Genomic DNA, 22704 nt, shown 5'->3' with positions numbered 1-22704 from the left:
GGGCGCAGCCTGACTCCCTCCTCTGGCAACCTGCTTAGAATCTTGCTTAATTAGTTGCCATTAATTTGATTTTAATTGATTTTTATAATGTAATATTTTTAGAATGTGTGAATATCTGATTGTTTGATTGTTGATTGTTGTTAGCCGCCCTGAGCCCGGCTTCGGCTGGGGAGGGCGGGATATAAATAAAATTTATTATTATTATTATTATTATTAAACCATTTATTTTTTATTTTAGATCTCAAAACAGATTTAAAACATGAAAACAGTCTTCACTATGATTGAAACGAAAGGTAAAAGCAGTAAAGCCATAGTATGCAAGCAGGAATTCGGGAAATCCATAAAATCAAGAGTCCAATCCTATGGGTCAGGGAACACCTGGACATCTTTACAAGATGTCCCAAAGCAGCTGATGATTGCTGCTTCACCTATGGCAAGAGGGTAGGGCATTCCATCACATAGGGGCAATAAGAGAAGGTGCCCATTGCAGGATCACCCTTGTACAGTATTCTGTAGGGTGTGATACCATGAATAGTATTTCCCAAGATTGATGTCAGTCATTATTCACCACCCTGGCAACCTCCAGATGTTTAGAACCACAACTTTCATCATCCCTGACTATCGGCAGCGCTGGCTGATAGGAGACAGCAGGTTCTCAGAGGCTGATCCAAGTGATCTTAGAGTAGTGCAGGGGCAGGTGGTCTTTCAGGTAACATTTGCGAGCACTGAGCCATTCACGAGACAGCTTCTACACATTCAGAGTGCTGAATAAAGTCTGCCTTTGAAAGAAGTGGACATTTGTGGTCACTCTGCAAACTACGAGTTGTGCTAGTTAGGAAGCGGTTAAACCTCTGGGGAAAGCAGCTGCACAGAGTAATTGAAGAAGCAGGATCTGGGTGACAGCTGAAACTAATTAATGCGGGCTCAAAGAAAGGTGTCTTCCCTCCCCCCCCCCGAAAAAAAAGTACCACTAGAAGGCTTAATGAGGAAAAAATAGTCAAAGGGAAAAGTAGCAACAGAGGCTTGAAAAGGCACCCAAGACTCTCTGCACCCACAGTCAAGTCAGCCTGCGGAAGAGACAGTCACACCAGGTACCTCTGTCCAAATCAGAAACTGGTAGCCAGCAGAGTGTAGTGGCAAGAATGTTAGATTGGGGCCCTGGAAAACCAGGGTTCAAATCCCCACTTGGCCATGACACTCGCTGGGAGATCTTGGGCCAGTTAGTCTCTCAGCCTAACTACAGGGTTGTGGTAAAGGTAAAGTGGAAGGGTGGGGTGGGGAATCCATTCATGCCACCTTGGAGAAGAAAGAAAAAAGTAATCCTGCAGGGGAAAGCGAGTGGGAGGACTCCTCCCTAATCTCCATCCCTGGTGGAATAAGACATTGTTCTGGGTCTGATCAGAAGCCCTTAATGTAACTCCCCACTCCCCATGTGCCACAGTTCCAATGAAAATGGGGGCCACTATTGACTTTTCTTTTTCAACTGAAGTGGAACAGAATGGAGTCTCCTGGACATGACTGGCTGGCTTGAAATTTGAGAATGTGGGAGCACTTAGTCACTGCAGCATTTTGCCACAGCTCCCACTTATGCCTTCCATTACTCATCCCCTCAAGAGAAGGAGAATTGCTTTGCTAGAAAGTGGTGGATGTAGATTTGTGCTGGTTTGCTGTCTTTTCTCCCCTGCCATGGTAGTAAGAAATGGCAACTTCTGCAGCTCCTTTTCACCTGTTGAATTTATACACTTGGGCGCCCACATCTCTGACGCCTGGCCTGGCCAGGTTTCTCAGACTTGTACACACAGGTGTTTAAAGAGACGCACACTGCTTGCAGACTGGACAGATTTGCTGCAAAAGACACCAACGTCCCGTCCCCCATTGTTATGACTGCATGTGAGTTTCACCCCAGTTCACAGCTAAGTCAACTTAGGGCAAAGCAAGCCTTGGTGTTCATGGTGCAGCGATGGGTAAACTGTGGTTCTCCAGGTGTTGCTGGAAACTTCCAGCTTCCATTGGCCATGCTAGTAAGTGCTCCATCCCTGCTTTAGAGTTTTGTAAGTGTAAAGAAAAAATGAATCTCTGCTTACTGTCCTGGAGGAGTGGGAAAGGCAAAAGTTAGAGGGGGAAAAGAGAACAGAGAAGGAACAAACATGAACAAATGCGTGTATGTTTGAGCTTGCCTCCAGCTGGGAATAATGATGGGAGAAGGTCCCTTCCTCTGTGGAGGGACACGGAGTTCCCTTCCTTACATCCAGATACCTTGTTTTCCCACTGTGACACCTTTGCGCTAACCCTCCCTTCTCCTAGGCTGGAGGGGAAAGCACATGGCCTCCAAAATCACAAGTATTTTATTTGGATGGTAGAATACCAGCTTCCAAGCTTTGGTACCTTAGGGTTTGAAATTCAGAAAACTATTCATAAATGTATCCTCCTCCTGCTCCGACTATGTAAGATGCTTTTCTCCAAAGCTGACTGCTGATTTGAAAAGTTTCATGTAGAATGGTAATTGTGAACAAACACTGCCACCTGCTGTCCAAGTATAATAATGGCATACCTTCGTTTTCTTCCAGTGATTTAGGGCTACTGACCCTTTTAAAAAAACCAAAAAACTTCCTGGGCAGTAAGCTGCATTGAACATGTTGAGAACTGAGTAAAATGCCTAATATTGTGCTGCACGGCACCTTGGCTCAGGAAATGAAACATCCAAATTTGAACGGGAAGTTCAAATCCCAAGTCTAATTTTTTATTTATTCCCAACTGTTACCGGAAAAATCCGAGGGCTCCCTTGGACAAAAAGTAAAGACACCAACCAGAGTAAATTGGAGCAAATCAGCAGCCTGTAGGCTTGGCCTTTATTGAACTGTTGCAACAGGGTGCTCCCCTCACTTGCAGGAGAGAGGAAAGGACACAGAAAAATGGTGTGCAAGGCCTTATAAAACTTTTGAAATTCCCACCCTGTAGATCAAGACCACCCCCAGAAACATCATACATACATCACAGAAAGGAGGGGTTGAGGGAGAAGTTGTGGTGGTAACCTGAGTGTCCTGTCACCTGGCTGGTTCCCTTCTCCCCCTCCCCATGAGTCATTTTCAGAAGACAAAAGGTAGTCGCAGTTTCCTGCCCCCTGAGGGGGAATCCAATCACTGTTCTTTTGCTCGTGTATGCAGTCGGTTGTGTTGTTGATGGTCTTCTGTCTGAGACCATCAGGGTTGGCATAGCAACCGGGCAGGGCTCCTGTGTATGTACTGGTATGCTCAAGGATTATGGCTGCCCTGTATCAAACCTTCTCCATTTTGTAGTCCTTCCTTCATGGAGTAAAATAAAAGTGGAACAGTGCAAATCCGATGTATGGTTGATTTTCTATGAATTTATAACAGAAGCGTAGTGTATGTAGTGTGTGAGTGTGAGTGTGTGTGAAGTTTGGACAAACTGAATGATTGGGAGGGGGTTCCTGCTACACCACTGAAACCCAAAGTTTTAGTTGCTTCCTATTTCCTGAATCTGCTGTGATATTAAAGGCACCATTTTGTGATTCTTATAGGATTTTTGATTTGAGTTTCTACTTATTGCTGTCATTTTAATGTACCGTTATTTTAAGCCGATATTTTGCTTTTTATTATGCACACATTTCTGCAAAGTAATTTTTCATAACAATGCATTTTTATATGTTCACTAACACGTGTACTTTTAGGTCCGTTGCCCCCTAATATATGTGTTATTTGGAAGTGCATTGTAAAATTTGAGGAAGTGTGAGCTCTAGGGGATAGCTCTAGGGGATATAGTGGATAGCTCTAGGGGATACAGTGTTTGAGGAGGTATGAATTACGTAGGTTTTCATTTGGACAAGGGCTGAAATGAATTTCTCCTACACTCCTAATGTACACAGAGATCTTGGGCTCATCTTGCTGGCTGTCATTAGAGCCATACTCATGTTGAATGTTTCACATGAAAGGGAAAAGTGAGTTGGGAGTAACTCCAACTCACTTTGTTTTTAAAAAAACAGCAGCATGTCAAAGAGTAAACGTTTCTGCATGACTCACTTCCTGATGTCATTTCACTATTTGCATAATGATAGCCACACTTCAGGAAAGCGACCTGCAGATGTCTAATAGCCATGAAATTCGAAAGTACACCTCTAGCGCTCAAGTATAGTGCAAATCTAGGTCCCAGATGCAAAGGACTCAGAACAGGAAGTGGACCTGCTGCCTTCATACCCTAGGCAAGAGGTAGACTGCTGACTTGTATGGCTCATTGATCAGCTATGGCATGTTCTATTATTGTTCCTTTATGAATGTACTGTACGTTTCCTCAAGGGGCAACGGAGATCTATTTTATCCGGAGCTTTATTTCCAGCCGGAACTCAGTTCTGGCACCTCTCAGGTGGGTGCCAGCGCCATTACGAGAGAACAAGGAAGACGTTCATGGTGAGTTCCAGCGCCTCCTTTTCTAGGAAAAATAGCACTGGATCATTATTCATAAAACTCTGCTTGCACAAGGCTTGACTGAGAAGGACTTTGTCTGAATTATGACTTTCGAGCCTGTGTAATAGATAAAAGTAAGATTGCTTTTGAGATAGCAAAGGTGGATGAGCTGAGGCAAAGCGAGACAGAGTGAAAAGAGTAAAGCATTGCATGTCCTGTTCCCTTCAGGTGACTGACTAAAAGGGAAGCCTTTGTGTCTTCTCCCACCATTCTGACGCGAAGGGGCTGCCGGGAATGGAGCTTGCAAATATTCAGGATGCTGTTACTCAGCTGAATGTCCATGGCCCAACATTGGCTTTCCAGAACATTAGTTACCGGGTCACCACCTGCTGGACTTTACCTTTCAAAGGAAAAGAAGAAAAGGAAGTTCTCAGGGATGTCAGGTAAGCCAGTTGCCATTTCAGACGGCAATTACATGTGTACTTGGACACTGGGGTTAGATCTGGACTAAATTGGTTCCATTCAGTTCCTTCGGAAATCAATGGGAACTGCTTTCCCAGCCTCGGTGCCACATCTGCAATATGGGGATAGCACTAGCCTACCTTGAAGAGTTCTTTTAAGATGGACTGAGATAAGGGGGAGGGGGATACCCGTGAGGCTGGTCTGGAAGCTGCAGCTGGTGTCTCCTGACTTGAGCAGCCTATCACCGGCATAGAGCCCTGTGGCTGGAAAAAAATTGCATCGGCTGCCAGCATGCTACAAGACCAGGTTTAAGGCCTTGGGAATTGTAACTCTAATTAGAATGAGGCCAGCCTATTTGAAGAGCCACTCCCAGGTCCCTGCAGTCCACAGGAGAGGCGCTTTTGACCCTGCTCCAACGCTCACTCCATGACCACCCGGAGCAGAACTTTTAGCACGGCTTCATCTAGTTTGGACATCCAACAAGTGGTGCTACGCAGGGGGAGAGAGCCTGTGACCCTCCAGACATTGCTGAACTAGAAGTCTCATCCTCCTTGACCATTGGCCATGCTGTCTAGGGCTGATGGGAGTTGGAGTCCAGAAACATTTGAAGGACCAGAGGTTCCCCATCACTGCTCTAAGCATAACGCCATACATATTGGTTGGGTGTCCTGTTCTGGGTGTTCATGGTGCTTAGATACTGAGTTAAAACTTTGTTATCCACACAAGCTTTCCCTGTAGTCTGACCTAGTCATGTTGTCCATACTACTGAAGATGCTTTACCTTATTTTGTTTTGTATATTCTTTTCAGGTTTTAAAATGCACACCCCTCAGGTATTTTATATCTTGAGTTGTTTATAACTTCTTACAAGGAAGACATAAATGAATAAAGTTATGTGGAATGCTTTTAACACTCTAAAGCCCTATATAAATGCTGAATATTCATAGAATTGTAGAGGTAGAAGGGACCCTGAAAGTCATCTAGTCCAACCCCATGTAATGCAGGAATCTCAATTAAAGCACCCATGACAGATGACCATCCAACCTCTGCTGAAAATCCCCCAAGAACGGAGAATCTACCACAAGCATCCCCAACCTGCGGCCCTCCAGATGTTTTGGCCTACAACTCCCATGATCCCTAGCTAACAGGACCAGTGGTCAGGGATGATGGGACTTGTAGTCCAAAACATCTGGAGGGCCGAAGGTTGGGGGTGCCTGGTCTACCACCTTCCAAGAAAGACTGTTCCACTGTCAAACAGCTCTTACTGTCAGAAAGTTCTTCCTGGTGTTTAGTCGGAATCTCCTTTCTTGTATCTTGAATCCATTGCTTCAGGTCCTAGTCTCCAGAGCAGGAGGAAACAAGCTGGCTCCATCCTCTATGTGATAGCTCTTTAGATATTTGAATAGGGTTCTCATATCTCCTCTTAGTCTGCTCTTATCCATGCTAAACATCCCCAGCTCCCTCGACTGTTCCTCATAGGCTTGGTTTATTGAAATATAAAAGGGCACTTATCCACAATCAAAATATTGTGGGTGTACCACAGATCGGATGCTGCACCTTTCCCATGCAGGTGGGGCTGGCTGTTGGGTTTCTTTTTATTTCTTTCCCCTCTTCACCACTGTTTTGTGAGCATGCAATAGCACAACTCTTGTCAGCAATCTGATAAAATGATAGTAAAAGTTGATTGCAGGATGGGGCTGGAGCCTCAAGCCAGTCAAAGGGGTGAAACAGGCAACTGGAGACAGAAATTCAATAAGCAAATTTGTACCAGCAAATTAATCTTGTACCACTTTGTTACAGTGCAATGTATCGACAAACGTTTTTGCACATACAATAAGCAAAATTGGCTTCTGGGATGTTTCTTTTTCGAATAACATTATGCACTTTTCTTAATAACAAAAACAAGAAAACTGGCTGACGTTTTCCACTTGCTGCAGAAGATAATGTAGCCTCCTCAGGGGAGCACAAATCACATGCTGCTTTGCTGTGCTAGAAATCATGCAACTATGCAAACATAATTTGCCAACAGCAAACAAAGATGACCTTTGGTAGTGACAAACTGTCCTTTTCACAAATGATTAGGCTGCATATCCACCATACATTTAAAGCACACACACACCAAAGAATTTTGGAAGTTGTAGTTTAAGGTTGCTTGCAATTGTACGGGTTAAACTACATTCCCAGGATTCTTTGGAAGGAGGGATGAATTTTAAATATATGGTGTACACGCAGCCTCAGTGACATTGGGTGATATCCAGTATTAAAGAGCAGACTCATTAAAATCAGTGATCCATTAGTTTCAATGGGTTTACTCCATGGAATCATAGATCATAGAATCATAGATCTGTAGAGTTGGAAGGGACCCTGAGGATCATCTAGTCCAACCCCCCTGCAATGCAGGAATATGCAACTGTCCCATACAGAAATCGAACCTGGAACCTTGGTGTTATCAGCACCATGCTCTAATCAACTGAGCTGTCCGGCCATGTATGACTTTGTCAGATATCGCCCACTGTTTCTATCTAATTCAAGTTAAGATCCTTTCCACATTTACCTGGGAGTAAGTGACATTGGACTCAGCGAGACTATGCATGTCTGCTCAGAAAGAATTGTGCTATTGCTGGCCTATTGCAAGGATGGGGAAAGTGTGGCCTGCCAGATGTTGTTGGACTGCAACCCCCACCCCCAGTCACTGGCCACTCTGATCAGGGCTGAAGGGAATTATAGTCCAGCGTCATCAGGCGTTCCACAGGTTTCCCAGCACTGGGCTGTTAGATGCATTTGGTGGCGACTGGGAGTTAGTGGGAGCAGGCAAACTAGTGCCCAAATCATCCTTGCTGATTTATCTTTCCAGCCACTAATTGTAAGATGAAATCGGTTGTGTGTATATCACAAAAGCTGGAAGGATAGGTCTTCTGAGGAGAAAGGTAATATTGGCATGGCAGTAAAATAAAAACTGCCACACAAACATGGTATTTTTCACACTGTTGCTGTCACATGGCAGATCTTCAGCGCTTAAAAAAATCCCATGGCAATTTGTAACTTTAGAAAATAATAATAATAATAATTTTAAAAATTATTATTATTATTTATTTATACCCCGTCCATCTGGCTGGGTTTCCCCAGCCACTCTGGGCGGCTTCCAACAAAGGATTAAAAATACATTAAAACATCAGTCATTAAAAACTTCCCTAAACATGGCTGCCTTCAGATGTCTTCTAAACCTCAAATTTATTCTCTTGACATCTGATGGGAGGGCGTTCCACAGGGCGGGCACCACTACCGAGAAGGCCCTCTGCCTGGTTCCCTGTAACTTTGCTTCTTGCATTGAGGGAACCAGCAGAAGGACCTCAATGCTGGACCTCAGTGTATGGACTGAACAATGGGGGTGGAGACGCTCGTTCCATGCAAAATACAGTTCAGAAATGTCTGGTCTGGGAACTGGCACCAACCCATTTCTATTTCTGCAGTGGTATTATGAAGCCTGGGATGAATGCCATCTTGGGGCCAACCGGAAGTGGGAAAACTTCGTAAGTTTTGTCCTTCATACCTGTGTTTTGCATGTCCTGGGGATGACTCATTCCCCAGTTGCACTTTTCCCTCTGTATGCAATAGTTTCCTGCCTCCAGCCCACCTACTCTTCTCTCTTGGCAGCTCTTCCACCCACAGACAATGGCGCTTGCACATTCCCAGCGGAAGGTGCTCAGCCATCCACTTCTGCAACCAGCCACAGTTCTTGTTGGTCGCTGTTTGCTTTTGCATGCAGCCGATGCGTTTTCTGCAGCTGGGTGGGACACTTATTAAAATGGAGGCTCCGCACTGCAGGATCATGTGTGTTGAGTGCAGTTCCCCACGGCCAAGATCCTTCTGTGCCCCCAGGGAAGTGGGTATAGGGTTGCAACCAGGCTGCAATTCTGTAGTCACTTCCTGAGAGTAAGGTCCATTGAACTCAGTGGGACTTACATCTCAGTATAGACATGGCACTAGACCACTGTAGTCTCTTAATTCCATTGTCTTTCTTTCCTTGGATGTTATAATAACGGGAAGTTTGAATATTAATTCTGGGGAGGGGGTTGTAAGAGAAAGCAGCCAGATAAGCAGAACATGGATAAACAAGTCCTTCAAAATTTACTCCTCTGTGATTTGTCTTGTTTTTCTTCTGCTGCTTCTATATATATTTTTAAACATTTATTCACATCATGCTCTGCTCTTCCTCCTTTTATTTCCATTTCAACTCTTCAATCAGGATTGTAATACCTTGGCATCATTTTTCTACAGTATCTTTCCCCTTATCTCCTCTACAATTCTTTTTTTGGGGGGGGGTCTTCTTTTTATTTTTAGACCCAAACCCCTCTTTTTCCCTTGTCTTCCTTTATTCTTGGCTTTTTCCATTCAAAATCTTCCCTGTTTTTTCCTTCTCCTCCTTTATTTTGTAGGCTTTTCACATCCTCCCTTTCTTTTTTATTCTCCTTCCTCTTTATTCCAAGAGCCCCTGGGAGCAGAGTGATGAGCTGCCCATGACTTGTTTCCTTCCCCTCCGCCCCATCTCTAGGCTCCTCGATGTCCTAGCAGGATGGAAAGACCCCAAAGGGCTTACAGGTGGGCAGATATTTATGGATGGAAAGTTGGTAGACTCCAATTTTCATCAGTGTTCTGCCTATGTAGTCCAGGTAAACTCTTCCTTATGTGCAACTTTTTTTGTATCTGTTCACATATTTTATAGTTAATTGAAGTTAACCAATAATCTGAACAAGTGTACTCTGGATATGGATATACTAACCCCTTGGATTTACTGGAACATAATTTCAGGAAACTGAAAAAGAAATGAGTTGCAGCCTCATGAAATCGCAGTGGTATTATTGCCCACCTCAGGTGTTCCCTTTATATACAGAAATGTCTTTAAGAAGTTTGCATGGAAACACCATGCAGAAGAAGCTAGACACTCACTTTCTTCTGACCAGCCACTTTTCCATTTGAAATCTCTGCTTTCAGAGTAGAGAAATAAAGGTCAAGGAAGAGTCACTTCCCTTCTTATTGCTTCCCTAGAGCAAGCCCCACCCCCCACCCCCCACCCCACCCCACTCCTTCTTTGGAGGGGGGAGAAGAAAAGGAGATGGTGTCAGGGCCATGTTATTTGTATGTAATGCCCAGTTAACATCTCAATGATGGTCAGGGACAGAATTTATATTCTAGATGCATCCTGATCTTGGTACAGTAAAAATGCCTCTAGGGATACTGGCGCAATTCACACTAAACCATATGGGGATAAGCCACAGGAAGATTCAGGCGCTTGCACTTCTTCTCCCTTCCTAATGCATGTCTGCAAGGCAGATTTTAGAAGCTTTTATTTCTGCTTTTGCATAGGCACAGCTGGTTGTGTGATCAGAACCCAATAAACGAAGCTTAGTGTTCACTGCGGCTTGTCTGAAACAAGTCAACTTCAGGGTTATGAAGCTGGCTTGTTTAAACCAACAATGCTTAACATCAGCCACAGTTTAGGGGTCAAGCATAATGCTAAACCATGGATGAATGGAAATTGAATTTCCTGCGCAGCTGTATCAAAGGAAAGAGGGGGCAGAGGAAGCAGACAACATTGGTTATTGTAGCTCGTTGGTTATTTTATTTTGCAATTGGTTATTGTAATCGAATTAAATGTTAATCAATTTGCATATATTATGTTGCATTTCAGTGTATAGTAATGTGAACACTGCTTACAGGTATATCCCAACTTATTGCACAGAATGGTTCACAATCTTTGCTCCCTCATGTCAAAAAGCTCAAATGAAGAGGCTCTGCTTGAATCTATTGGCAAGTGGTTGTAAGCATGTTAGAACGGTGGGGTTTGGTGCCTTGGTTCTGTTACCCTGAAGAGATCCACCATGCAAACGAAGGCATTGGATGTGTAATCCTGCCTGATGCCCAGCAAGTGCTTGCCCCAAGAAAAGCTGCTGTTGCTCAGCATGGTGTCAGTGCTCTTATCCAATGTGTCCTCCTTCCCCTGTGGGAATCCTTTCGCTTCCTAAGGCATCTAAATTTCCCTGGCCTGCAGGAGGACATTCTGACAGGAACCCTCAGCATCCGGGAGAACCTCCAGTTCTCTGCCAACCTGCGGCTGCCACAGAACAGGAACAGCAACACAGAGAAGAAGGTCAAGGTTGATGCTGTGATACAGGAGCTGGGCCTACAGGACTGCGCAGACACCAAGGTAAGCCACAGAGCAACTTGTGGCCCTCCAGATCTGGTAGGAGTTCAGTTTCCACCAGCCACAGCCATCATGGTCCTTGTTCGGGGATTACGGGGCATCTGGAGTTGTACATCTTAGAGAAGGCCCAGTTCTTACAAACAATCAGGAAAGCCTGTTTGGGGGCTCCAAGCTGCAGGTGGGAATTTGCATGATAAAACACTCTCCTGTATATGGAAGACTGGCTCGTTGGAGAGAACGGTCCCAGCCTATTCTTCTCCCTAACTTGCTAGATTTCTTTGTGCCGGAGTCTCCCTCTTTGGAGGCTATTCAGCCCCATGAGCCCCTGCTCCACACTTACCTTGTGAAGAGGAGACTACATATTCCCTGACACAGGTGGACTTCCTCCTCTGCTCTTGCATGAGGGCTGTGCTTGTATGAGGACCCTTTACATAGGAAGGTAATAGAAGAAGCCCATCCCCTTGTCTTGTCCCTGATTTCCATAGAGAACCAAGCTTCTTAGCATCTGCTTTAGAATGGTGAATGTTAATGAAACAGGAAATGGTAGAATGGCTGGGTTACGGTTTGTCTTTGGTGGAAGGTAAATTCAATGGATTTTTTTAAAGCTTTTGTATCCTTTTATCTTCCCATGCTCCCTGCTTCTTTCCGTGGCGTCAGATTGGGACTGAATTCCTGCGTGGCGTTTCAGGGGGTGAGAAGAAACGCTGCAGCATTGGCATGGAACTGATCACTTCACCTTCCCTGATCTTTCTGGATGAGCCAACCACAGGGCTGGATGCCAACACAGCTAATGCCATCATGCAGCTCTTGCACCAGTGAGTTTCTGTGTGTTCTGTCTCTGCTAAAAATAAAAACGCCTTAACCCAAATAGGTCTTCAGAGATCTCTCACACACTCACTCAACACCCCCCCCCCAAAAAAAATGCTAATGAGGCAACGGAGTGATACGCATGAATGGGAAACTAGTGTTCATACAGCCAGAGCTTAACATGCAGCTTCTACTGCAGTAGTCCCCATTGCTAAAGAGACAAGCCACCATCCAGTTTAAGAAGCAGCTTGCCTCTATGGCAGAGAAATCTGCTGCAGGTGAAGCAACATCTGCATATGATTTTTTCTTTTATGAATGCACATTATTTATTTGCGTTTAACACACCACCAGAAATAATACCTATCTGCATAGCAGCAGTCGCACATTGTCCTTGGAACACACTGCCAGGGCTAGAACTCAGCAATTGCTGAGCGCTTTCCGGTGGCAGCCATGTGCTAAGGACCTCTTTCACTCCAACAACTAAGCATTATCTGCTTTGCAGACTTTCCAGGAAAGGGAGAACGGTGATCTTCTCAATTCATCAGCCGCGCTACTCCATCTTCAGGCTGTTTGACCATCTGACCTTGATGAGCAAGGGAGAAATAATATTTGCAGGAGCAGCAGATGAAGCCACAACTTACTTCAATAGCATTGGTAAGGAAGAAAAGAGTCTCTCCCAGAAAAGAAACAAAAAGCACCTATGACTTCTGGAGGAGCTTTAGAAAGACAGGATGGAACTTTTAAAGCCAGCACGTAAAAATATTCTGATTTCTTCTCAGAGTGTCCAGTAAATCATCATGAGCTGTGGCAGGAAATGCCCTGAACTGAATCTATTAGGCCTGTCTTTGTGTGTGTGTGTGTCTCTCTCTCACACATGAATTTCAATTTCAGGCTATCAGTGTGAGCAGTTTAACAATCCCTTGGACTTCTTTCTGGATGTAATCAGTGGGGAGGTGATACAGTCCCAGCCTCAACAAGACTTGGGTGAGTGTTTTCCCCCCTCCAGTAATTGATTTAGTTTGAGAAACTGAGTCGGGGGGGGGGTAATCTTCCCAAACTATAATGGTTGTAGCTGTGGTTATGGAAGCCTGACTTTCAGACAGCAGGGCCTGCCTTCCCAAGGACAGAGACCATCCATTAGATATGGCAACATTTAAATTCTCACAAGTACCTCTGCTGCTCTACCTTTGCTTCGAGGTAAGCCTGAGAACAACGGTAGGAGAGGGACTGAAAGAGTAAGCTGTGAATCTGATTCAAATCAAATCTCCCCTCATTTTGAAAGGTACTTGTTGGCTGCAGACTAGCCACATGCTCTTGGCCTCAGGCCTCCATCTGCAATATGGATATATTAATACTGACCTGCCATACAGGAGTGGTGTAACAATTAATGAGATAAATGAAACTATTTGAGCACCCTTGTTGAGAATTATAATTATCCCACCATTAACAGAATGGTGGGATTAGGAGACTCTACATATTATCAGGGACAAGAACAGAAAACGCCCATCGCTGAGCCCAGGAACCAGCCACCCAACAAATATTTAACAGTGCCAAATTATCATCAGCTCCCATCCCTTCTGTGTACTCTGTCCTGTGCCTTTTATGCTCAGCCTTTAATAAATGGAGACGGAAGCAATGCAGCCCACAGTGAAACTAATGTGTCTGCATCAGGCTTGAAGTAGGAGATGGCATACAGCCATTTGGGAAATTTAATTTTCCACTAACACCATAATAGCACTGAGATCAGCCTTTGCTGGTCTCCCGCAAGCCGGAACTATACAGGCGCATGAAAACGAGCCATAATGAGAGCTTTGTACACTGAAATGATGGGTAATTTTGAAGATCGTTGGATACTCCTTCCCAGTGTATAATGAAGATTAGACTAGCCCTATACAATGCTATTTTTAGGGCACCCTGGTCAAATTGCCCTGAGTCTGGCTGCAGTCATGTCTTGTCAAAAACAAAAAGTTTCGGGCAGAAGCAATTGTAATTTGCCACTGCCGCCGCTGAGGTTCTGATTTTCTGCCACACCTGCAGTCTAGCTAGCCACAGTGGCACCCGTGAAAAGTGGTGGGTCAGAAGCAAATTTGGCCCAATCCCTGTGTCCGTTTCAGGCTGATGCAGCATTTGGGCCTGACTCAGACCCTTTGCCAGCCAGCGCTGACTTAAGAATAGCTTGGGATCCAGACCTGCTTTGCCCTTGGAACAATTGGAAGCCTTCTGCAAGGTTCCGCCAAGAGACGTCCTGCTGGTGAACCTGCCACCTGCATGCTTGGCGGGTGGGTGAGGGGGGTCTGCACTGGCAGAGTGTTGCAAGTGTCGCTCTGTTGGTAGCTGGCATGGGTGGCTGATGTGTCCAAACGGATTGCGACCTGATGCCAGGATAGCTAACAGAAATCACATTTGTTTTTAGCTGGGATTGATCAGGGAAAGTGCCACCATTAGACAAATTGAGATGGCCACCTCAAACAGCAGATAACTGGGGCTGGGTGAGGAGGAAGCAGTCTGCCAGAAATGTCCCTTACTAAGCGAGCAGGCCGGAGGTGGTGGTTATCCCACCTGGCCACGCCCTCCAGCAGGCATTACACATGCGCTTATGCTGCTCAGCTCATGGGGTGCATGCTGGCACCATGGCTGACTAGGTGCCAAGTGGGCTGGTGTGCAAGTGGTGGCAAGGTATCGAAGGGCAGAATGATGTGGCCTGGTCTGCACCCCACCCCCAGGGTGCAGTGGGGTACCCCCAGGGTACACACGGGTGCAGTGGGGTGCTGCCCCATCACTGTTGTTGCAGGAAGATTCCACTGCCAGTCCAGTCCTTTTTTTGCATGTAGAATGTGGAGCTGCCATCTTGTCCTTTGCCTCAGGCAACATATAATGCCTTGGGCTGGTAGGAACTGGGTCATACCACTTGTATCTTAAGATGAATAAACTGTCTATTTTTAAAAAATCTACCTTTTGTTTGAAGCAGGCAACAAGAAGGATGGCCTTTTCTCCAGCAAGTGTTCCCTTGACAAGAACGCGCTTTCCAGTTATTACCATCAGTCCTCCTACTATGAGCAGCTGCAAGAAGATCTGAAAAACCTACAGTCATTCCAGAACCAAGGCTGCGATGCTACCACATCAAAAGCCACTTATGCCACCTCATTCGCCCAACAGGTGAAGGGGGAAAGGGCTGGGAACAGGGGCAGGAACAGAGAAAGGGTGACGGATCCGCAAATAAGCACAACATTTGCCTTGATCCATTCTAATAAACCTGTAATAAAACTGGGCTACAATCTGCATAGATCAGTTTTGTTTTCTCTACCTATTTAACCAAATGTGGGGACATTAAAAATCTTTCTTCTTCTTCTTAAGATGGCCATTTCTCAGTTGAGATTCCTGCATTGCAGGGGGTTGGACTGCAGGACCCTTCCCACTCCGTGATTCTGTACAGTAATCCCCATACAACTACCAAGGAAGGGCTATCCTCCTTTTCCTAAATCATTGACCAAAACACCCCCAACTCTCATTAGCTGGAGCTCTGTGTCCAATATTGTATTTAGAACTCACATCAGCATCAACAGCTACTATAGTTTTGCCTTCTGCTGCTTGCAACCAACTCTGTGATTGTACGTATTGCCATATGGGCAGCGGCAGTGCTTCTGATTTGCGTTCTACTGCTAAGAGTGATGTCTGCCACTTTGAATGAAGAATGTGATACACCATTAAGCTCGTTGTAGATGGTGACACGCCTGCCCTGAGCAACGAGGCTGTGTGTGCAGCACAATCACAGGATGGTACCCGACAAAGTCCTCCTTGGGGCAGACCCATAACAATTAATGGACTGAACTAACTAATGTTTGTCCATTTCAGTGGATCTAGTATGTTTATGACTTAAAAGGTTTCTTTTTGTTTTGTTTTGGTTTTTCCAGATAATTGTCCCAAACATGGGACGCCACTTTGCTGGGAAAGTGGACATTTTCACAGATAGCAACATCTTTAGGGGGGAAATTGTCAAGAAGTGGGGAGAGAGATCCCTCATGTCAAGCTATTAATGCCACACTGTTCTCTAGTTGTATGTTGTGAGCTGCCGTAATGTGAAGCATCTGCTGAGGAATCCTCAGACCTCCATTGGCCAGATCCTTTTGGGCATGGTCTTCTCCTTGTTGGTGGGGCTCATTTACTACCAAATCCCAGACACTCTGCCGGAAGCCCTACAGAACAGGTAAGGTGCTCATTCCTACTCAGGTGGCCCTAGAGCACAGCATTTCACCATCTTTCTTTCTCCCATGTTCCCATGTTCTAGCATGTCCAATGGGAATGTTTTTGAGCATCCTGATGGGCCTCCTCAGCAATTGTAGCTTGGGTGAATCCAGAAGCTATTTATGGTTCCAGACTGACTCCTGGCAGTTTCCTCTGGATGCAATCCTCTGAGAATAGAGTATCTCATCAGGATTAGAGATGGGGGCAAAATCAGGGTCAGTTTGCATTTTGATGTACAACTGCATAATATGCACTTCTCGGAACAATTTGCAAACCAAAACACAGCTATCCTTTGACATTCACATCTGCAGTGATGTGTACATAAATGTGTGTATATTGGGGGACAATTGTATGTAAAAATGCAAATATTAGTGAAAATAACATGCAAGATGTATTATAATAAAGAAAATGCATGCAAAAATGTTGGAAGAATGTGAATTAAAATGCTGACAAATTCTTATGAGCATTTGAGTGAGGGGTGGGGAGGAATCACAAACTGATGTGGAAATGTGCAGGATTGCAGACTGGAAAAATGAGATACAGAGAGAACCCAAAGTAGACACCCCCTAATTGATATAAAATCCATACAGTATGTGAGTGCAGTAAATGAAGAGAGGGAATTGAAATGAAATGGCATAATTTTTCTTAATGAAGAAGAATTATGTTGTTACTGCTAATTTGCACAGTTGCAGTTTTAACTTGACTTGTGGAAAGGGACCCTTCTAACCACTGGACGTCTTAGTCAACTGCCTCTCTGACATTTCCAGTATCAGTAGGCATTTCTCATGCATTTTCAAGCTGTTACTTTCATACTGGCTAGAAACCTGCCCTTTTAAAAAGAAAGCCAAGTGTGTAAGTGGGTGGCTGGCTGGCAGTGGAATTCTGCACTAAATACCGCAGTCTGCACTCCTGCATAATTGCAGCATGCACAGAGTTATATGTAATTCCTCTTTCGTACATCTCTTCTTTTTTTGCTGCAGGCTAGGAGCTTTCTTTTTCATGGTTCTCACTCAGATCTTTGGGAACTTGTCAGCTGTGGAGCTCTTCATCTACGACAGAAAGCTCTTCATGTGAGCAGCAGTCCTGCTTCTGAGAAAATCCATTCTGTAATAGACATGCCCAGTGCCATGGCCTTTCCAGAAAACTGTGCCTGCAGAGTCTCAAATTGAATTAGATGTGTAATGGTGTAATTATGGCATCAAGGAGCTAGCCAATGCAGGTTTTCCTCTCCAAATTTTGCTTGCAGGATTAGAAGGGGGAGCAAGGTTGAAATCATCAGCTGTAAAAACAACAACACCCCCTCTTTGTTCCTTCCATGCCCCAGCCTTGCACCTTGAGATAGGATTGTAGAACGGGAAAGGTCATCAGTCCAACCACTGGCCCCGAGAGTATTTTGACCCTAAATATGTATGTCTCCAAGAGAGATGATTCCACTCTCTTGCTTCAGGGGGAACTTTGGTTCCACTGTGACACTGTTCTTTATAGGTGGGAATGGAAATCCACCCAGTGGTGGATTTGGGGCTCTCAAATTTCAGCACCTCTCCCATTCCATTCCATTCTTCAGCAATGTTTTGGCACCCCCTGCAGCATGTCGCACTACCCTAAAACAGTCTCTGATCCACCTTCCTAAAAACCTTGTTCACCTGTTGAATCCCGTGTTGGTGGCACAGCTTTTAAAATACATTAATGTAGAGTTGTTGCATCTTTGTGTCCCTCTGCTGATCGAAGGCTCTGATGGGTTCCAGGAAAGTGGATGGTGTTGACAAATATTATCCATTTTTTTACCTCTTGTGGCCCTCCCGCCCTGCATTTCTCCTCCCATGCTGCCCTAGAGGGTTCTCTGCAGATTTTTCATGCAGCTGCATGAAAGAGGGAAGGGGGAATCGACTATAATAGCCTCTCCCTGCTTTGAACGTCAACTGGACCGAAGAGCTTTCTGTCAGTATGGAGACACAACCAGATACAACCCTGAGTTTCCTCCTTTTCCTTTTTCTAGCCATGAGAGTGCCAGAGGTTACTATAGGACATCTGCATACTTTCTAGCCAAAGTGTTTGCTGATCTCATTCCCAATCGAATCCTGCCTGTCCTGCTGTTCTCTTCCATTTCCTATTTCATGATGGGTGAGTAAAGTGTTATGTTATTTGATCTGAACCATCAACTGGTGGTGGCAGTGGTGACATAAGGGGTGGGGAGTGTGCCATTTCTTCCAGTCCAAATCTTTTTGGGGGGGGGGAATAAGACACAAATTAAGGATTTTTAAACACACAATTCAAAAGGTCAGCAAACACATCAAGGACAGTGTGAGCAGAGAGTAGGCCATGTTTCACTGTTAGACCAATTTCCAACAGGTCATCTAGGAGTGGACCGTGATCTGCTGGTTGCTGGGATTCTTGCAGAGAATGATGGACTGCATGAATCCAGCCGGCTACTGTTCTCTTTCTTCCTTTGTAAGCCTTTTGTTCTTTGCCAAACATGAACAAAGCTTGGAAATCTCTCTTCAGCAGGAGTCTTTGTACACAAATATGCCTCTGATCTGTTCCCCACCCCCTCACAACCTTGAATAGCTCATCATCAGCTATGCTTTTTTGTTCTCTTGGGAGTGTCAGCCCTGCAGTCAGTAACACATAAATATTTGCCCAAAGTAAGACACAAATCCATTTCCTCAAGCAGGAAACTCATGAAGGGAAACAACCAACCAAAGGCCACTTAGGAGAACTCAAATGGATGCAGGGATAGAAGCACTAAATGAGCTAGGACAGTGATGGGGAACTTGTGGCCCACCCAATGCTCTTGGACTCCCAACTCCCATCAACCCTAGCCAAAGTGACCAGGAATGATGGGAGCTGGAGTCACAGCAGTTTCTGGAGGACCAAAGGTTCCCCATCCCCAAACTAAGGGTTTGAAGGATGCCATGCAACTTTTTCTCTTTCTGCCCACCTCCAGGTCTCAAATATGATGCAGAATCTTTCTTCCTGCACGTTTTGTCTCTTAGCCTGACTAACCTTGCAGCAGTGAGCATGGCTTTCCTAGTGAGCGCCAGTGTCAATGCATTTGCCATTGCCAACCTCTTGATTGCCCTTCCATATGTCTTCATGATGGTAAGCTGTTCTGTTTTTCAGTTCTTCAAAACATTAATATGGATGGTGCACCCTTTTTTAATAACGTGCATGGCTACTTACAGAACAGTTTCTGCTGGAGTTTAAGCTCTGCGTATGAAATTTCTAGGGTACAGTTAGACGTTACAGCAAAAGACAAAACTAAGATACTGAAATCAGATACAAACAGTAGCCCCAAAAGCACCAAGTATTTGTCCCTCATTGCTTTGCTCGCTTCTGTGACTTCGAGCCAAACTATAGAATGGCTAGATCGAAATGTCACATCAAACTATGGTTAAGCGAGATGTGAATGAGCCCAGTCCCCTAAAGAGCTCTTTTGCTCCCCACTCCCTCCTAAGGAGGAGTTTGGAAGCTTTAGATTACACTAATTGCAGCATACCTTACAGTCTCGAACTGTGGTTAATGTTGGTCATGGTTAGTCAAGCCAATTTCAGAAACCGTGGTTTGAAGTTCGGCTTGTTGAAAATTAATCCATTTGTTACTCCTAATTGTCACTACAATTGGTGGTTAACCAAAAGCGAAAGCTAATGCTTCCAAACATGGAGGATGACTCAAAGTGTCTGTCACTGTTTAATGAACCCCTTGGGACTTGTTAAGTTCTTACTGTGGTTTTTAATTATTTGCTTGTTTGTTTGGGCATCTTATATCCTGCAGGTCTTTGGTGGGTTTCTTGTAAACCTCAATTCCATGTTGAGCTGGCTGTCCTGGATCAAATGGATTAGTATCTACAGATATGGCATGAATGTGAGTCACAGGGACTGACTTTTTTCCAGCTGCAGCTCCCTCCCCAAGATGTTTTAAAGGTTATTTCCCCAACTGGCCTACAAGTCTGGAAAGATGTCTGCTGGGAAGGGGTTGGTGAGAGTCTCGCAGGAGGAGAATCAGTGGGTAGGTAAATGATTAAATCAGTGTTTAACAAACTTGGGTTTTCAGCTGTTGTTGAACCAAAGTATCATCATCACTACCTAGCAGGACCACTGGTCAGGGACGATGGAGTCCAACAACAGCTGGAGACCCAAGTTTCAGAAACACTGGGTTAAATGCTCAGACACTTCCCATCTGACAACACTGCTTTGTACACCTAGCTCCAGTTATCTTTTCTTTCCCTTTTGCAAACAATATCAATGACAAAAATGCACCTGGGGAGAAAAGTGTCACAAATGGGTGATTCTGGAACTGGTTCTGATGCTCATGCAAGTTTATTGTAACATCCACTCTAGCCTGAGCTGTGGCATCAGCATCAAAATGTCTAACCCACCCCAATTTAATCCAGATTTACTTTCTGCAGAAAATCCACCCAAGTTTTTTTTAAAAAAAACACCAATGCAAACAAACAGATACCTGAACTGGTTTGCAATATGAAAGCACCCAGAAACTGGGTGACCTGACAGTCAGAAATGTCTCCCCCACCCCAATAATTTGCGTTTGTAAAATGTGTGTTTCAATTTCAGGCTCTGACCATCAATGAACTTAAAGGAAGAGTCTTCTACTTGAACTCTACCAGGTAAAAACCATCCTGTTGGGGAGAGCAATCTAATGGGGGATGGGAAACAGAGAAAAGCTGGCAAATTCAGAGCTCTGCTGGTCTCACACCAGCCAGGACCAAAAGCTGGGGCTGGGAGCAGCTGGATGGGAAAGTAAGTGTTCCACCTTGCATTTTCCCTCCCTTGTCAGTGGTGTGTTGGAGAAACATGAGGCCATGGGATAGTGTGGAGCCCAAGGGGCTTTCCACCCATCTCTGCATTCCCTCCTCTGTTCTGCCATTGGAAGGGTAGAGAAGGAGGGATGGCTCCAAGAGAAATCCAATGGCCCTGGCCACATCCATTGCACTCATGAAGAACCACAAGCATCCCATGGCTGAGAGCAAGAAATGGTGAATCAAAACTGATACCAATCTCTCTCCCTGCGGTTGAGTGGGAAGGTGAATTCTGCCTCTGAAGTTGCACTTATCACAGCTGATAGGTCTCATTACAAGCTCTTTTCCATGAATTTAATTTTTATAAAAAGACAATTCAGTGGGGGGTTTTCTTGTTGTTGTTGTTTTTTTGAAAAATGACATGCAGGTTGGCAAAGTAAGAGTTATATTCTGGAATATTCCAGAAGCTTTTCTCAAGAATGTTTGCCTGCTTGTTAGCTATGGGGGTACTGTGCAATGCCCAAAAGGTCTGGGTTCACTGGGCTTTTACCAGCAGCCTACTTCCCATATTCTTCCTTCAGGGTCCCTGGAGAGCATTACATGAAGGACCAAGAGATTGACTACAGCACGTGGGGTTTCTGGGAGAATGAGCTGGCCCTCTTCTGCTTGACATGCATCTTCCTCTTTTTTGCTTACATGCAGCTCTTGAGAGTAAACCGTTGGAAATAGACTACCGCATTAATGAGCCATTAGGAGAACAGCTACCCTGCTGGAGTCTCTCCTCTATCTTATGAAATTAGGACTTTTTTTTTTTAATTGATCATAGTCTGCCAAATTAAGATGTTTTTACGGATGAACAATTGGGATTGTGAAATAGGTGTTGTCACGCTCCTCTTGGAAGAGTGAGAGAGAGTAGGAATGTACCTCCTCTTTGTACATTTTTTTTAAAATAAAATTTTTAAAGTGCCACGCTGCTGTCAATGTGACCTGTTGATTGAAAAACTATTCAGTGGTACTAAAAAATGCATGTCTTGGTTTGAATTTGGTTCCTCACCTTAGCAGCAATGATTACGAAAACAACATTTTGTTCGGTTATGAAGTTAAAAAAAGTTTTTTTCTTTTTTTACAAAATCATTAAATTTATTTTCTATATAAAGAATTGCATCTCTGTACACTCCAGAATTCCAGTCAATAGGCAGGAAAAATACAGTACATCACAATACATACAGGACTCAAATTAATCAGGGATACCAAATATCATACAAAAATATATAAATTAGGAAATTAAATTGGCATCAAAGCAAGCTGCCATTATCTGACTTAATCCAGATAGTAGAAAGGCACAAAAGATTAATCAAGGCCTCCAGAGTGCTTTCCCTAACCCATAAGAAGCAGCATCAAAACATGATTGCACAGTATTTTAAAAACATACTTCATTCATTAGGAATCAATAAAACGACACAATTTGGACAGGTAAGCATTACTTACACAGGCTTCCACTCAAAACTGAACATGCCCACAAAATAGTATGATCTGCAGTTGCCGTGAATAAATCTGCCTAGTGGTAGGACCCAAGTCTTAAAAAGAACCTACACGAAATTTTCAAGTTTTTAAAAAGCCTGAATTCAGTCAGCTAATAAAAAACAAAGTAGCAAATATCCTTTGGAAAAAAATAGGAAATGGCTACTTCAAGCTAACCATCGTTCTGAGGTGGGAAAGTCACCAAAAGATCCTTTTAGAGTGAATTTAAGATTGTGCCCCCTGCATTGGTAATCCTACCATGTTCTGAAAATGACTAGAAAAATAGAAGTAAAGATGATTT

General features: G+C 44.3%; 1 protein-coding gene across 3 annotated transcripts in view; it reads left to right on the top strand.

Annotated features, from left to right (window-relative positions):
* LOC309341905 (broad substrate specificity ATP-binding cassette transporter ABCG2-like) overlaps positions 1 to 21851 on the top strand; it is a 33096-nt gene extending 11245 nt beyond the window's left edge. The window contains exons 3-18 of one of the 3 annotated variants that reach the window (XM_081861810.1): positions 4311 to 4421; positions 4647 to 4861; positions 8349 to 8408; positions 9431 to 9548; positions 10928 to 11083; positions 11738 to 11895; positions 12390 to 12541; positions 12779 to 12871; positions 14853 to 15043; positions 15940 to 16091; positions 17110 to 17199; positions 18126 to 18250; positions 19074 to 19228; positions 19901 to 19990; positions 20698 to 20750; positions 21464 to 21851. In XM_081861810.1, the coding sequence (XP_081717936.1) occupies positions 4713 to 4861; positions 8349 to 8408; positions 9431 to 9548; positions 10928 to 11083; positions 11738 to 11895; positions 12390 to 12541; positions 12779 to 12871; positions 14853 to 15043; positions 15940 to 16091; positions 17110 to 17199; positions 18126 to 18250; positions 19074 to 19228; positions 19901 to 19990; positions 20698 to 20750; positions 21464 to 21611 (1890 nt within the window). In that variant the 5' untranslated portion in view covers positions 4311 to 4421; positions 4647 to 4712 and the 3' untranslated portion in view covers positions 21612 to 21851. The remainder of the gene's footprint in view (positions 1 to 4310; positions 4422 to 4646; positions 4862 to 8348; positions 8409 to 9430; positions 9549 to 10927; positions 11084 to 11737; positions 11896 to 12389; positions 12542 to 12778; positions 12872 to 14852; positions 15044 to 15939; positions 16092 to 17109; positions 17200 to 18125; positions 18251 to 19073; positions 19229 to 19900; positions 19991 to 20697; positions 20751 to 21463) is intronic. The other 2 variants (XM_081861811.1, XM_081861809.1) reach the window with 2 other exon arrangements.
* Positions 21852 to 22704: the final 853 nt, after the last annotated feature.

This window comes from Podarcis erhardii (genome assembly GCF_964252035.2).
Source record: "Podarcis erhardii genome assembly, chromosome: 5".
Classification (NCBI taxonomy): domain Eukaryota; kingdom Metazoa; phylum Chordata; class Lepidosauria; order Squamata; family Lacertidae; genus Podarcis; species Podarcis erhardii.
This window is presented reverse-complemented; position numbering and strand designations above follow the sequence as displayed.